This window comes from Myotis davidii, unplaced genomic scaffold (genome assembly GCF_000327345.1).
Source record: "Myotis davidii unplaced genomic scaffold, ASM32734v1 scaffold684, whole genome shotgun sequence".
NCBI lineage: Eukaryota > Metazoa > Chordata > Mammalia > Chiroptera > Vespertilionidae > Myotis > Myotis davidii.
This window is the reverse complement of record NW_006295564.1, coordinates 985,685-1,001,387: the sequence shown is the minus strand read 5'-3', so window position 1 is coordinate 1,001,387 and position 15,703 is coordinate 985,685. Positions and strand designations below refer to the sequence as shown.

Genomic DNA, 15,703 nt, shown 5'->3' with positions numbered 1-15,703 from the left:
GTGTCAGTCACGGTCCCCAGAGACTCGCCTGGAACTGGAGTTCAGAGCAGTAGGGAGTTTGAGACTCCCTTCAGATTGAAAAAGCCAACTGTGTCCTCAGCCACCAGCCCTTTCCGCGTCTGCCTCCGTACCTGTGCACTTAACTTCCGCACCGCAGCTCCTCTGAGTCCCGGTATGCTTTTCTCTTTCCTTCTAGTTGTAGTATTTCCACTCAGCCAGCCTTCCTGTGGTTCTGGATGATGCCCGTTCTGTCTTTTAGTTGTATTCTTGAAGTGGTTGTGCGAGGCAGCAGTCTCCGGTGTTTACCTATGCCGCCATCTTGGTTTCTCCTTAAAATATATTTTTTTCTGTGTTGATGTTTTTAAGATAATGCTTAAACTAAAGTATCTTGAATAATTTTACTAATATATTTGATACTTATAACTTTGATTCTGGGAACTTAATTGTTTCCCTCCCCTTCCCCTACAATTTTCTGTCCCAATCTAACAACAACAACAAAGTATAATTTTGATTCATCCACACCAGATGGCTAGTGTTGTGTTGGCTGTTGTCTTTTTTTTATTGAAAATTTAAATCTAAGGGTAACGAAGTTGGTGCCCCTTACTAAATAGTCAGGCATTGCATGTTTAAAAAATTCTTGTGGCACACCAGTTGAAAATCACTGCCCTAAAGGAATGAGTGTGTGATTTCTATTGGTTGAAAATCAAAAGCCATCAAGATGACTTTATTACCTTTATTAAGCACCTGTTGTATACCTTGTATTATACAGTAGGATTTAGGGATTCTTTCCCCTCACTGAATATATAATCTGGCCTGTGGGAATGTAAATGTAGTTAAAGAAAATTACTGAAACATCCTTATTAAAAAATCCTACAGTTAAAAGGAATATACCTTAAACTTCTTCCAGGCAAGCTTTAGATTTTATAGCTTCTTTAGTCACGTTCTGTAGGTTTTCAAGATTGTGTTCCTCAAGAATCTATAAATCATAGTGAATTGTTTTACAGAGCTCATTTAAATGGATGGTAGCAAAGTAATTAGAGGTCAGACAGTATGAAATAGGGAGCTTTTTATATTACAGAGTGGCCATATTTTAGGCACCCCGGTTTTCTCATTTATGGCCTCTTTTTTTCTTTTTTATATTTTTATGACACACAAAAAGGCAGCTGTCACAATTTTAATACCTTTGTGACTCAGTAGTAATCAGCTCTAAGCAGATTTAGTATCACTGATATCCAAATGAACACATTGCAACTATTCATTAATCTTTAAATTGCAGGTTCTATCAGTATGTGTGGAAGAAGAAAACATAATTCCGTATATCACCAATGTCCTACAAAATCCTGATTTGGCTCTGAGAATGGCTGTACGTAACAACTTAGCTGGTGCTGAAGAACTCTTTGCCCGGAAGTTTAATGCTCTTTTTGCCCAGGGAAATTACTCAGAGGCAGCAAAGGTGGCTGCTAATGCACCCAAGGTAAATAGCCATGAAAATGAAGTTGCCATGATTGGATTAATGTTCATATGCTTTATTTCTACTACTGTTAGAAATGGAGCCAGCTCTCCACTGAGAAACTAGTCTTCTCTAGGTTGCATTCTTTCTGTGGTAGATTGAGTTCCTTGTTGGTGCCTTTAGATTTGGTTAATTATTTTTCTGTTCTCTAGTTTTGGTTAGCTTTTTAAAACTAAGAATGTTAGAAAGATAAAGTAGATCTAGCAATCTATGATTTATGTAGATGTAATGATGTTCAGTTACTTAGTTGTAATACTGTTTGACCTTGTCAGTGATAGTTACCAATTTTTCCCCCTGTATAAAGCTTTGTTTCCATTTGGTCCACAGCTTGGGAGAGGGCTTTCAGGGTGGTTAAAAAGCTGCCTAGAGCTGCAGGGAGAGGCTCAGGCAGAAGCCCTGACACCACAGGGATGCCAGTGGTCTCTCAGAGGCCAGTGGGCTGCAGAGGCTCCTAGTCATGCTAGAAGGTGAACTTAGCTCAGTTTAGGGGCCAGCCAGCTTGCAGAGGTTAGTCAGGTGGTCATCCATCTTGATGAATTTCACCTCCTCATCTAGGAAGTGGCTCTATAAGAAGTCACCAAGACATGGGTGTCTGTATGGGCCGAATCCAGGGCATGCAGATCCAGTAGGGCCTGGTTCAGGTTCTTCTCCAGGACTATGGTTTTCCCACACTCATCCTGTGACATCTCTTACGTGTCCTGGAAGAAGGCATGGGCACTCTGCTGGCTTTGCATCTTCAAGAGACACTTGGTGCCCTCCACTTCTCAGCCAACTCATGGAAAAAGTGGCCCATGCCTTCCAGAGCCACATCTTCACATTTGAAATAGAAGCACAGAAGAGAGGTAGGTGTGGGAGGCTCGCAAATGAAGGTTAACCAGGCGATTGACAGTGGCTTCCATCTCTGTGGAACAATTTTGACAAATCTTGGAGCTCATGGTTTATCAACAATAAGGAGCTAAGCTCAAAAAAAGGTGTTGGCTGGTCCTGGAGGCAGAGGATGGCTGAGAAGATGGTTCCAAAGGTTGCAGCTGGAAAAGAGGTTAGAGCGTGGTTGGGGCTGGAAGAAGGGGTGTCCATGGGTCTGTTCTGTTCAAACATTGTTGAAACAAGAGATGGGTCCACAGGGCACACGGTCTGGTAGTACTGATTTTATTTCCCAAAGTTGAAGGATTGAACAGATCCTATTACATTTATGGTAAAAAGAGTTGTCTGAAATTGAGCTGAGTTTACTCTCATCACCTTTGTATTATGTTGAATGAATTAACACCTTATATCCTGATCACTATTAGGAAATTTGCACTTAATATGAACCTGGAATAATAGCTAGCTGTAACTACTTTCTGATACACATTGACATTGTAATTAGGTTGGTATGTTTCTGATTCTGAATAACCTTATTACACCTGGCCAGAGTTGTGAGCAGATGTTGACTGAATCTTTATTACTTAACATATTGAAGATTTGGAATTTGGTTTTAGTAGGTGGAATCATGCCTTTATGATTGACTTAAGAGACCCATGGAGTTCTTGGTGTGATGTTGGATCTCCTTTAAAAGAGTCTTCACCATTTCTCTTTCTTAAAGGGAATCCTCCGTACCCCAGACACTATCCGTCGATTCCAGAGTGTCCCAGCCCAGCCAGGCCAAACTTCTCCTCTACTTCAATATTTTGGCATACTTTTGGACCAAGGCCAGCTAAACAAATATGAATCCCTAGAACTGTGTAGGCCTGTACTTCAGCAAGGACGGAAACAGCTTTTGGAGAAATGGTTAAAAGAAGATAAGGTATATTAACTCCAGTTAACATACTTTTGCTTTAATTGTCTTAAATACCACGTTAGCAAGTTATAAACATCTAGGCTGCCCCAAAATATCTGTATCGTTAATGCTTGTAGGAATAGAATAAGAGCAGACATTGTTGTGGGATGCATAAACTTACTTTTATAACGCGGAGGTAGTATATCTGTTTAGTATTTTAAATGGAATCCAGAATTTGTGCTGGGTGGTTAGAACCACTAACCTGGAAGCAAATTGCTATCCTTTTGCTTCAGGAAAAGCTTAGTGTGAGACACTTCAGTATGTGTTCATGTCAACATATGTAACATTCATTTGGATATAAGAATATATTCTTATCTCTCACATCCCACATTTTTAATATGCACAGTAGTTTCAATCATACAAATATTTCTTCTTCGAGAAATTCCCAAGTATCATCATAATGGTGGTATTTGCTACTAGTAACTATGTTTGGGTGTGAGAAGGAAACATGTTATATAAAATGTTGGACTATAGATATGTTAATAAGACAGCAGGGCTAATTAGCAGTGATAAAAATTCCCAGAAAGATTTCACAGTATGTAAATTAGCATTACATGGGAAAATATTTAACTCAGTTTCTTGAAATTTATTTAAATATGAACCTTTAAAAAATGTTAACCAGCTTTCTTTACTGCAGGATTTCTCTGTGCTTTTTATATTCATTCATACTTAACTGATTTCTTTTCACATAGAACATCTAATAGTATTTTGTTTTCTAGAGCACATTATGGAAAATGTTGCTTACTTGAAGGCAATTAACAAGTTTGAACAACCCATCAGTGTTTTTATTCCTTTCATACCAATATACAAAAGCCTTTCTCGATAAAGTGGCAATATTGAATTGCCATTTCTTATGCTATTTTCAAGAATGAGGTGGTACTATTTAAAGCACTCTGAGTAGTGAATAACGTACTGTTGTTATACCTTTCAGTGTTAGTGTATGTTGGCAGTATTTTTACATGACTAATTCTAAGTCCTTGTTTCTTTTTTATTTTTAATATATTTTATTGATATTTTACGGAGAGGAAGGGAGAGGGATAGAGAGTTAGAAACATAAATGAAAGAGAAACATCCATCAATCAGCTGCCTCCTGCACACCCCGTACTGGGGGTGTGCCCGCAACCAAGGTACATGCCCTTGACCGGGATCGAACCTGGGACCCTTCAGTCTGCAGGCCAACGCTCTATCCATTGACCCAAACCGGTCAGGGCTAAGTCCTTGTTTCTTAACCCAGCATCTGGCAGTCTTATAGGATACTGGAGAATAGTACTTCAGAGTTAGGATGCTTGGATAGGAGCCTCTGCTGAAGAATAGTTATAGCCACAATAGCGAGTATTTGAGGTCTTAGTTGTTTAAGGTAAGGGAGGATGGTGACAGCCAAGGCAACTGAGTTGACCTATATAACATTGTGAAAGCTTTCTAGATATTACTACTTTTTTTGAGAATGGTCATATGGGATCTATTTGTAGTAAAAGGGATACTGGTCAACTCTTCATTAATTAGCATGTTTAGTTAAGAGATATATACTTCAATACAACTTTACTTCTCCGTACTGAAGATCAGTGATAAAGGCTATTCTCTGACATAGCCACATAGCCTTTAAAAGTAGAAAATCAACTCTAATATGTAAAGCAAAACTCTTTTAGGGAAACTGCTTTCCAGACTGGACACCTGACTAAGGCAGATTGAATGTATAGAGAAGAGAATCTACTTATCTACCACCTAAAATTCAAAATTTTTTATCTGTTTGACCTTGTGAAATTAGAGTGTCCTGCTTTATAACCATAAATCCAAAAGTCAAGAAGATAATGGAGCTTAGATTCTTCAGACATACAAATTATACCCTAATTTTAATAATGGTCCTTATAGTAAGCCTCAACTGGTAACTTAGTATCAACTTTTTTCATTTGATAACATTATATTTAAAGTCACATTATTTTGAAAAAATTGGGGCCATGTGGGTTAGATATGTGAATATTCTTAATAGTACAAGGTTCTCCTTTTTAAGTATTTACATTTCTGACAAGGCATTTGGTAATATCTATATGTATGAAATCTTACTGGGCTTTTTGTCTTTAAGTAGGATGTGTGAAAATTCTCCTGAGACATTGCTGTGAATACATAATCAAGAGTCTTTACTAACCACCACAACCCCTGAATACTTGTAATATATTCTGGGACAATTGAGTAACTAAATGTTATCATATTATTTATAGTGGAAGTAGTGTCAACTGCTCATTTATAAAACAACTTACGGATTACTAACCAATCTCTTTTTCCTTTGGACAGCTGGAATGTTCTGAAGAACTAGGTGACCTTGTGAAATCTGTGGACCCTACATTGGCACTTAGTGTGTACCTAAGGGCTAATGTCCCAAATAAAGTCATTCAGTGCTTTGCAGAAACTGGTCAAGTTCAGAAGATTGTTTTGTATGCTAAAAAAGTGAGTTTAATGAAACAAATTCTCAACAAAAAATTCATTAAAACATTAAAGAGAAATTAGCCTGTAGAAACTCTAAGTGACTTTAATAGTGAATTTCCTTAAATTTTTAGTTAATGGGAAAAGTATAAAAGCCCTATTTTAGTCCCACATATAGAATTACATTTATTAAAAAAATGGAGAGTTTCTCTTATACAGCTTACTAGAATTTAAGATGTCAGGGGCATGCTTAAACTGTTAGAACAAACTTTTTGAAATAGTCACTCATCAAAAATGAAGCCAATTATAAAAATTTACAGCTATTTAATCAAACGTTATCACTAAGGCATCTATTTGCCTAATATAAACCAAGGTCAAACGGAGCACCTTAAATTTTTGTACTTTCATCAGTAGTTCTATATTAGTAAGATTCTGTTGCGGAAAAAAAAAACCTTTAAATTATATAAAAAGGAAACTTTGTGGTGGGGTTTAAATTTATATCTATTTGTAGGTTGGATATACTCCAGACTGGATCTTTCTGCTGAGAAATGTCATGCGTATCAGTCCAGATCAGGGACAGCAGTTTGCTCAAATGTTGGTTCAGGATGAAGAACCTCTTGCTGATATCACACAGGTAAAGAAATGAAAATGTACTGGTAGAAGTTGATTTCAATAGAGAATGGGGGGATTTGAGTTTAAACAATTTGGAGAAGAATGGGTTAACAATTCAATTTCTAGAAATTAGAGCTTTGTCTTATCTGCATAGACAAAAAAAGCAAGTTGCAGAAGAATGGACAGTATGGTACCATCTACATACAGTTTTTTGTTTTTCTTTTTAATCCTCACCAGCGGATATGCTTTCATTGATGAGGGAGGGAAGGAAGGAGGGAGAGAGGAAGGGAGGGAGGGAGGGAGGGAGGGAGAGAGGGAGGTAGGGTGGGAGAGAGAGAGAGAGACGGAGAGGGAGAGAGAGGGAGAAAGAGAGAGAAAGAGAGAAAGGAAACACTGATTGGTTGCCTCCCATATGCACCCTGATTGGGAACCAAACCTGTAACCCTTTTGGTGCTCAGGATGACGTTCCAACCAACTGAGCCACCTGGCCAGGGCTATATATACAGTTTAAAAACATACAAAATGGACTTCTTGTTTAGAGATGTATATGTAAACATATGAAAAATGTATGGGAATAATAGTTGTTTTTACTAGAACTAAAAGCAACTCCAGAAGACAAAAATAGTTCTTATCTTTTTTAACCCTCACCTGAGGATATTTTTTCCATTGCTTTTCAGAGAAAGTGGAAGGAGCGGGGTGTGGGGAGAGAAACATTGATGTCTCAGAGACACATATACTGATTGCCTCCCACACTCGCCCTAACAGGCTGGGGAGCAAACCCACAACCCAGGTACATGCCCTTGACCGGGAATCAAACCTGTGACTGACATTCTAACCACTGAACACACAGGCCAGAGCTACCTTTTTAAAAAATTGATTTGAGAGAAAGAGAGACAGAAACAGAGACATCGATTTGTTCGACTTACTATGCATTCATTGGCTGATTCATATATGTGCCCCGACCAGGGATCAAACCCACAACCTTGGCGTATCAGGATAATGCTCTAACCAAATGAGCCACCTGGTCAGAGCCAAAAATTTATTTATTTTTATTTGTTTAAATATATTTGTATTGATGGCGGGGGGGGGCGGAGAGAGAAAAAGAGAGAGAGAGAGAGAAACATCGATGATGAGAATCATTGATTGGCCACCTCCTGCACAACCCCACTGGGGATCGAGCACACAACCCAGGCATGTGCCCCTGACCAGAATTGAACCAGGGACCTGGCTAGGGCCCAAAAATTTATTTTTAAATTATGAAGTTATGCTGTCCAAATAACATTATTTAAGTCTAGGGTTTGTTTGGTCTGGCAATTTTTTATATGTAAAACGAGATAATACTAAATTTCCTTTCATTTGCATATTATCAACAGTATCATAAAGCCATTTTTAAACATCTCAAACAATATTCTTTAAATATTTTTGCAGATTGTGGATGTCTTTATGGAATACAATCTAATTCAGCAGTGTACTGCATTCTTGCTTGATGCCCTGAAGAATAATCGCCCATCTGAAGGTCCTTTACAGACTAGGTTGCTTGAGATGAACCTTATGCACGCACCTCAGGTATATGCGTTCATACTTTTAAGGTGTTTTCAACACTGTTTTAGTAGTTACTCAGAACTTCTTGGATTGTTATTTGAAGCAACTGAGATGACTATTCTTTAAGAAAATTTAGTTAACATTCCTTTGTATTTTCTCTTCTTTATCAATTAGTTATTGGATCTTTATATGTAATCTGGATATAGAATTAGTGATATAAATGGGCTTGTAAAATAAACTTTTTCTGTTTGTGGTTTTTATAGGTTGCAGATGCTATTCTAGGGAATCAGATGTTCACACATTATGACCGGGCTCATATTGCTCAGCTGTGTGAAAAGGCTGGTCTGCTGCAACGTGCATTAGAACACTTCACTGATTTATATGATATTAAGCGTGCAGTTGTTCACACCCATCTTCTTAACCCTGAGGTATTTCATTTTCTCACCTAACAGGTGGTCTTAGATATGATTAAATGATGTACTAAAACTGTGTTTGTGGTTCTGAATGATAATAATTTCATATCACTATTAGGTTCAGTTTTATTTCATTTATGTACTTGCTTATTTATTTATTTTGTCCTCTAGTGGTTAGTGAACTACTTTGGATCCTTATCAGTAGAAGACTCCCTAGAATGCCTCAGGGCCATGCTGTCTGCCAATATTCGCCAAAATCTGCAGATATGTGTTCAAGTGGCTTCTAAGTATCACGAACAACTGTCAACTCAGTCTCTGATCGAACTGTTTGAATCTTTCAAAAGTTTTGAAGGTAATTAGGAATTTCTGAGTTATGTTTTAATTAAGATACCCAAGAGGGATATTATTATGATCACAGGCTATTAGAAATTCTGTCTCTACAAGCTTAATTTAATGGGACAATTTTAAGTTTTATCATGCAATAAATGTCGAGCATCTTTTATGTCAGATTTGAGGGATATGCAGTGAACAAGATTGCTTGGATATTTTATATGTGAAATAAAAGCAGAATTATAAGGTACAAATATATATAGTGGCTTTGTCATAATTGTGTAAGATAAAAATACTAGTGACTAGTGACCAGGTGTAATAAATTTCCATGCTATGTTGTCTGACTCTTATAATGGCAAATGTTTCTAACCAAGGATATTTTGTGACTTGTCATTATACAGCAGATTTGTGTAACTTCAGCACTTCAGACATTTTGGGCTGGATAACTTGTTGGTGGGAGGGGTGTATGCAGGATTCTTAGCAACATCTCTGGCTTCTACTCACTAGGTGCCAGTGTGGTTCAGCGCCACCAGTTGTGACACAAAAATGTCTCCAGACATTGCCAAATGTCTCCTGGGAAGAAAATCACCCCCAGTTGAAAACCACTGCTGTACTGAGTACTAATGTAATCACTGTTGGGTGGCTCTTGGGTTCATTAGCCAAACTTCTGGTCCCAGTTACCTTTTCTTCCTCTTTTTATAGTATTGTTCTAGACAGAAGGAATAAGATTTCTACTAGTTTTCTGTTTCTGTATGTTAGCTATGCACTAAATTGATATTATTTCATTCAGTACAATAACCACTAGCCACATACGGCTATGTAAATTTGAAGTAATTAAAACTGAATATAATTAAAAATTTAGTTCTTTAGTCACACTAGCCACATTTCAAGTGCTTGATAGCCACATGTGGTTAGTGGCTACTGTATTGACAGCACTGCATTAAATTCTCTTCAGACTACTTTTGTATGTTTCCTATTAACTACATATGGAAAAACATCTGCTATAAGGGTCTTCATTTAAAACTTATCATATGGAATATAATGTGATAATTAGTTTGGTATTAAGTAGCTGCCTCCTATTTCTCTATTATTAGAAAACATTGGGTTGAATTTTTTGTGGTTTTTTTTTTTTAATATATTTTTATTGATTTCGGAAAGGAAAGGGAGAGAGAGATAGAAACATCAATGATGAGAGAGAATCACTGATGGGCTGCCTCCTGCACACCCCACACGGGGGATCAAGCCCACAACCTGGGCATGTACCCTAACCAGAAATCGAGCCATTACCTCCTGGTTCATAGGTCGATGCTCAACCACTGAGCCACACTGGCCAGGCTGAATTTTCTGGGTTTTTTTTTCAAGGTTAAGGTGCAAATCCATTTATTGAACTAATTACTAGATTAATTAGTATTCTTATGGAGTTTTTTGAGCAACCAGATTTTATTTGGGAGTATTGAGTATGTGTTTTTTTATTTTTTGTAAAATTGAGGTGTAATTGAAATAACATGTTTTTTAATTGCTTAAATATTATACAGTTCTGTTATTCTCAAAAGTGCACCTGTACTTAATTTCAATTATCTGTTTTTTAAGGTCTCTTTTATTTTCTGGGATCCATTGTTAACTTCAGTCAGGATCCAGATGTGCACTTTAAATATATTCAGGCAGCTTGCAAGACTGGGCAGATCAAAGAAGTAGAAAGAATCTGCCGAGAAAGCAACTGCTATGATCCTGAGCGAGTCAAGAATTTTCTCAAGGTAAGTGATTTTGAGTAATGCAGTTTCTGGTTGGGTTGAAGATCAGCAGTTCTGCAAGGGTTTGGTTAGTTTAAAAAAAAAAGTTCCCCTAAATGTAAAATTCTTAACATTCTGAAATTGTGTGCTGAATTATTTCTTCCAAATTTAATACTTCGTGGTTTCCTTTGAAATAGGGAAGGAAATTGGTAAGTAATATTTAGAATGACCCCATCTATTTAAAAGAAGAAAAAAAATGCACTACCTTAAAGAAATGTCATTTCTTTCACTTTGAAAGTGGTTTAGATGTTCAGTGTCATTTTAGAATTTCATTTAGTCGTCTTTTTTTAAAAAAATATATTTTATTGATTTTTTACAGAGAGGAAGGGAGAGAGATAGAGAGTTAGAAACATCGATGAGAGAGAAACATCGATCAGCTGCCTCCTGCACATCCCCCACTGGGGAAGTGCCCGCAACCCAGGTACATGCCCTTGACCGGAGTCGAACCTGGGACCTTTCAGTCCGCAGGCCGACGCTCTATCCACTGAGCCAAACCGGTTTCGGCTGTCTTTTGAATATTAAAATCATTTTGCCTTCAGTGTCATTTTAAGGAGCCTCTACTGCTTGCATAGCAGGTTTATTTCTGTCATCAAATTAGCCTGACTCTGTAAATTAAATATTAATCATGTATAATTCATAAATTGAGGGTAAGATTAAACAAAAAATCCTCAGATTTGTGACACGGAATTTAGTTCTAGAGAAGTAAGAACTGCCTATGTTGAAGTGAAGAGTAATGGTTTAAAGATTCTTAGCTCTTTAAAATATACCTAAGGGCACTTAATTTTGTTTAAAGTTTAACTTATCTTTACCTTTATTCTCATTCCTACTAGTTACTTTGACAGGAAAATAAAACTTTAATATTGTTAGTTGCCTCTAAAGTTCAGGAAAACTATAGAACATTCAGTTCATCCCCCTTAACATTTAGTTATATATATGAAATCACTCCAGAAACATAATATGAAGTTCTTAAACATTTTTTTTTTTTTTTTTGTCTTTTGGAAGAATTTTAGATTGAAACTAAAACCAAAATGTTTAATGAATAATTTAGTAGAAAAAAATAGGCTTTTCCTACGCCTACACTGTCATCATTTTTAATCTACAGTTGTATTAGCTGATTGGGCTCTAGATTAAATACCCCCAAACCTTAGGGGTTTCAGTGTACTGAGATAGTCAAAGTGCTGAAGTAACCCTATATTATAGATGAAAAAATAAACTATCCCCCAAAAATATAGCTTTATAATTTAATGTCTTGATCATTATAAATAGTCTGAATGGCCTGGCTAGTATGATGTGTTTGAACTCAAGACTTTCTGTTGTCAAAAAAACTCCAAATAAGAAAGATTGATGCTTTATGCTTGGCTAGTGTACCCCTAACACTGGTTCAGTTCCTCATTTGATTGTCGGTACTGTTTCCTTTTTTAAAAATACTACCAGGTTCGTAAACTGATTTCTTTTTGTTTTCATTAAGCTCACAGCTTTTATGCTTTAGTAGTAATTTCTTTAGCATTGGGTATTAATATTTGACTTATGAAATATATATATATGTAAAGCAGGACTAAATTATTTTGTTCTTAAACTTCAGAAAACTTATCTGAATACTAGGATGGTGCAGCCTTAAGTTGCTTAGCCCATGAGATCTAATTAGACGAGGATTCCCATTCCACATTTGTGAATTGGGTGCAAGCCTGATAGAGTAGGGGCATGGATGTGGATATTACAGGCCTTTGAACCAGTCAGACCTGATTCAAATTCCATTTCTTTCTATTACTAACTATTATTTGTTCATTCAGTATATGTCTACCTGTTACCTCAAGCAAATTAACTCAGCCTTGGTTTCTTCAGCCACAAGTTGTTTTTCTCAACTACCTTCGTAGGCCATAGGTGTTCAGGTTTTAACAGCTGTAAATAAGCTGTGTTGGTGGGCCTTGGAAATAAGGTGGTGCTAGCCTACATGTGAAATACAATAATTCAAGTTTTGTTTCTTTTTGGTTTTGAGTTATTCCTGACTCCTTGAAGGAATTCTAATTCCAGGCTGAGTTAGAGGTAAACCTGGTGTCTTATCTTTAAATAATCTGAGATAGGAACTCAATACTAAGATGCTACTGTTGTATGTAGCCTTTCATCCCAGTAATGAGAATGAACATACTAAAGCATTTTATTCCCTTTCCTTATTGACCAGTAGTATGGTAGCTGCAATGCTACATCTCACCATCACTGTTATAAAGCTTTGGAGGTACGAGCTATATGATAATTGATTGATGTTGTATGTAAACTCTGTGGTAATAAGAAAAATACTTCTCTGAATCTGATCTTGAACATTCCAATGCCAATTATATGCTAGCCACCAGAAATGCAGAGATTGATAGAATATGGTTCCCATGTACAGTAACCTGTTAGCAGGAAGAAATGATGACATTAGCATCATTTGGCTTATGACCCAAGTTTTTGTGGAATTATAGATTTCCATAGAAAGCATGAAACTGTTCTCCAGATCCATGATCTGCTTCTTGCTACCTTTAATCTTCTGTCAATTTTCCTTTCCTGGTTTTACTTGACCAACACTGACCTGCTTGCTATTTCTGGAACCCCTCTCCTGCCCCAGGGTCTTTGCTTGTACCCCTTTCTGCTTTTCTCTGACCTTCATGACCTAAGTCCTAACGTTCTTTAAGATTTCTCATCAGATGTCATGAGAAAGGATGTCTCAGATGACCCTAGCCCAGCTGTGGGCAAACTACAGCCCGCGGGCCAGATCCGGCCCGTTTGAAATGAATAAAACTATTGAAAAAAAAGACCATGTAATGATGTTTACTTTGAATTTATATTAGTTCACACAAACACTCTATCCATGCTTTTGTTCTGGCCCTCCGTCCAGTTTAAGAACCCATTGTGGCCCTCGAGTCAAAAAGTTTGCCCACCCCTGCCCTAGCCTATCCTTACCACCCCCATATTCTACTTTTTTAAAATAACACTTAACAGTATTGTCTCTTCCCACTACAGTGTAAATCCTTTGAGGGAATGCTTACTTTGTTTCCTGCTATATCTCCAGTGCATAAGTACAGTGTCTGGTACCTGGGTACTCAGTAAATATTAGTTAAATGAATAACTTCATGTTTATGACAACCCCTGAATGTTTGTATAATTTTAATTTTTATCTTAAAATCTTTGACCATAATAGCTTCAGGGTAAACTTTTAAATAATTTAAAATATTAATAGCATTACTTACATGTGCAAATTTAGGCAATCAAGAAACTATTCGTTGTAGATTTTTGTCTACTCTTTCAATCTTAAATTTTGGAGAGGGCCGGGGGGACGTAGATGCAGTATGTTTGTCTTTGCCAGCAGAAATCTTAAACACACATGAGAATAGAATACCTAAGTAATCTTAGATTACTTGCAAGTATGTTTTCTCCCTAAATGATAAAATAAAAGTACATAGTATTTTATTTTTATATTAAACAGGATAAAGAAGGTTAGCATGACCCACTAACTTTATGATGTTTATTTAATAGGAAAAACTTGGCTTATTGAAATGTTTACATAGGTAGATCAAACACTCTTGCTAGAGATGATTATAGCAGCTGTTTAGTACAGTTTCCATGCTGCTAACTACTTGCTTTAGACCAGGGGTGGGGAACCTTTTTTCTGCCAAGGGCCATTTGAATATTTATAATGTCATTCAAGGGCCATACAAAATTATCAACTTAAAATTAGCCTGCTATATTTGGTCGAACATTTAATTAATGCACCCCTAATGCCTTGGCAGGGCCAGATCAAATGATTTCTCAGGCCTTATATGGCCCAAAAGCTGGATGTTCCCCACCCCTGCTTTAGACTTTCCTTAATGTGTGAAAAATCTGCAGCTGACTTCCACTTCAGATTTACAGCCTTTCCTCTCTCTGCGCCCCTGCCCTCCACTGTGTAACCTGCTTCAGTGCCTGCAGCCTACGGGCAGAGGCCAGGCAATGATTCAAGGCCACAGTTTGCTCTGGCATGGGGCACTGAAGAGACCCAGGAGTACAGGCCTATCATAAATCCAGACCCATGCATGCCTTTTTGATCTTTTATTCAGGATTTCTCATGACTCCCAGATTTAGTTTTGTGTTCTTTGAACACTTCATAGACTAATCTTCAAATTATTTATAATTGGGTGACTGATATGTTCTAAACTTAGGTACTATTTTGTTCTAACCTTGCAAATGATGTTGTTCTTAGTGGCTGTCACTGGGGAAAGTCCTATCCTGCTTAGTTCTACTTCCTTAGCAGATTTTTATAGACAGATCATATATTGAGCAATGTTTCACTGTGTGTAAATGAATTCCTGATGGAAACTGTTGTTTTTTGTGCTTTACCTTATGTCTGTGGAATGTAACAGGACATGTTTCAGGTAAATGCCTAATATAGGTCTTACCTCCTGTCTGTAACATCTATGTCAATCTATAAAGTAGGATTATAGCTTGGTATTTGTAATGGTAAAAGCAGTAGGCAATTTAAAGATGTCTTTCTTTACGTGCTTTCTTTTTCTTAACTTTTTTCTTATTATAGCAACATGTGGTGTGTTTCATTCATGGCTGTCACCATCATGCTGCTCCTTGTAGGCTTTATTGTAACAATGTTGGAGGCTGGCCATATAGAATAGAATTAGGGAGGAGTGAGAATAAGTCATTAGTTTGAAACAAGTACAATCCACTTACGTCATCATTTTGACAATGTGACTATTGGTCTTAAATAACTCAATTCTATTTTATTAATTATTAATGAAAGTCCTGCTGTGATGATTTTATATCCCGAATGCCAGTAGTGGCTCACTAATCTTAATTTGTTACTTTTTTTGGTCAAGGGTGTGTGTGGGAAGGACCTGGTATTTTGTTATGGATCTAAGTATTGATTAATAAAAAATTACTGAAAATGTTGTGCTCTCTCCAGCAATTGGGGATTTCTTTTAAGAGAACAGCCAAGTTTATATGATCCTCTCCCACCAGGATGAAACAGAGGTTGTCATATTTTACATAGATTTGATATCTCACAGGAGAAAATTAAGGTTTCTTTTTGTTCTTTTTTCCCCCAGGAAGCGAAGCTAACAGATCAATTACCACTCATCATTGTGTGTGATCGATTTGACTTTGTCCATGATTTGGTGCTGTACTTATATAGAAATAATCTTCAAAAGTATATAGAGATATATGTACAAAAGGTAAGTAATACTTAGATTACTTAAAAATTAAATCTTATTGTAGATTTTATATTTCACTCAGGAAATGTTCACCCTTTTGA

At 36.9% G+C, this 15,703-nt stretch overlaps 1 protein-coding gene across 4 annotated transcripts in view; it reads left to right on the top strand.

Moving 5' to 3' along the window:
• CLTC (clathrin heavy chain) overlaps positions 1–15,703 on the top strand; it is a 64,571-nt gene that overhangs the window by 28,183 nt on the left and 20,685 nt on the right. For all 4 annotated transcript variants that reach the window (XM_006770243.2, XM_006770240.2, XM_006770241.2 and 1 more), the window contains 9 exons: positions 1,277–1,474; positions 3,093–3,293; positions 5,616–5,768; positions 6,256–6,378; positions 7,785–7,922; positions 8,162–8,326; positions 8,483–8,663; positions 10,232–10,395; positions 15,498–15,623. In XM_006770243.2, coding sequence (XP_006770306.1) covers positions 1,277–1,474; positions 3,093–3,293; positions 5,616–5,768; positions 6,256–6,378; positions 7,785–7,922; positions 8,162–8,326; positions 8,483–8,663; positions 10,232–10,395; positions 15,498–15,623 — 1,449 coding nt within the window. The remainder of the gene's footprint in view (positions 1–1,276; positions 1,475–3,092; positions 3,294–5,615; positions 5,769–6,255; positions 6,379–7,784; positions 7,923–8,161; positions 8,327–8,482; positions 8,664–10,231; positions 10,396–15,497; positions 15,624–15,703) is intronic.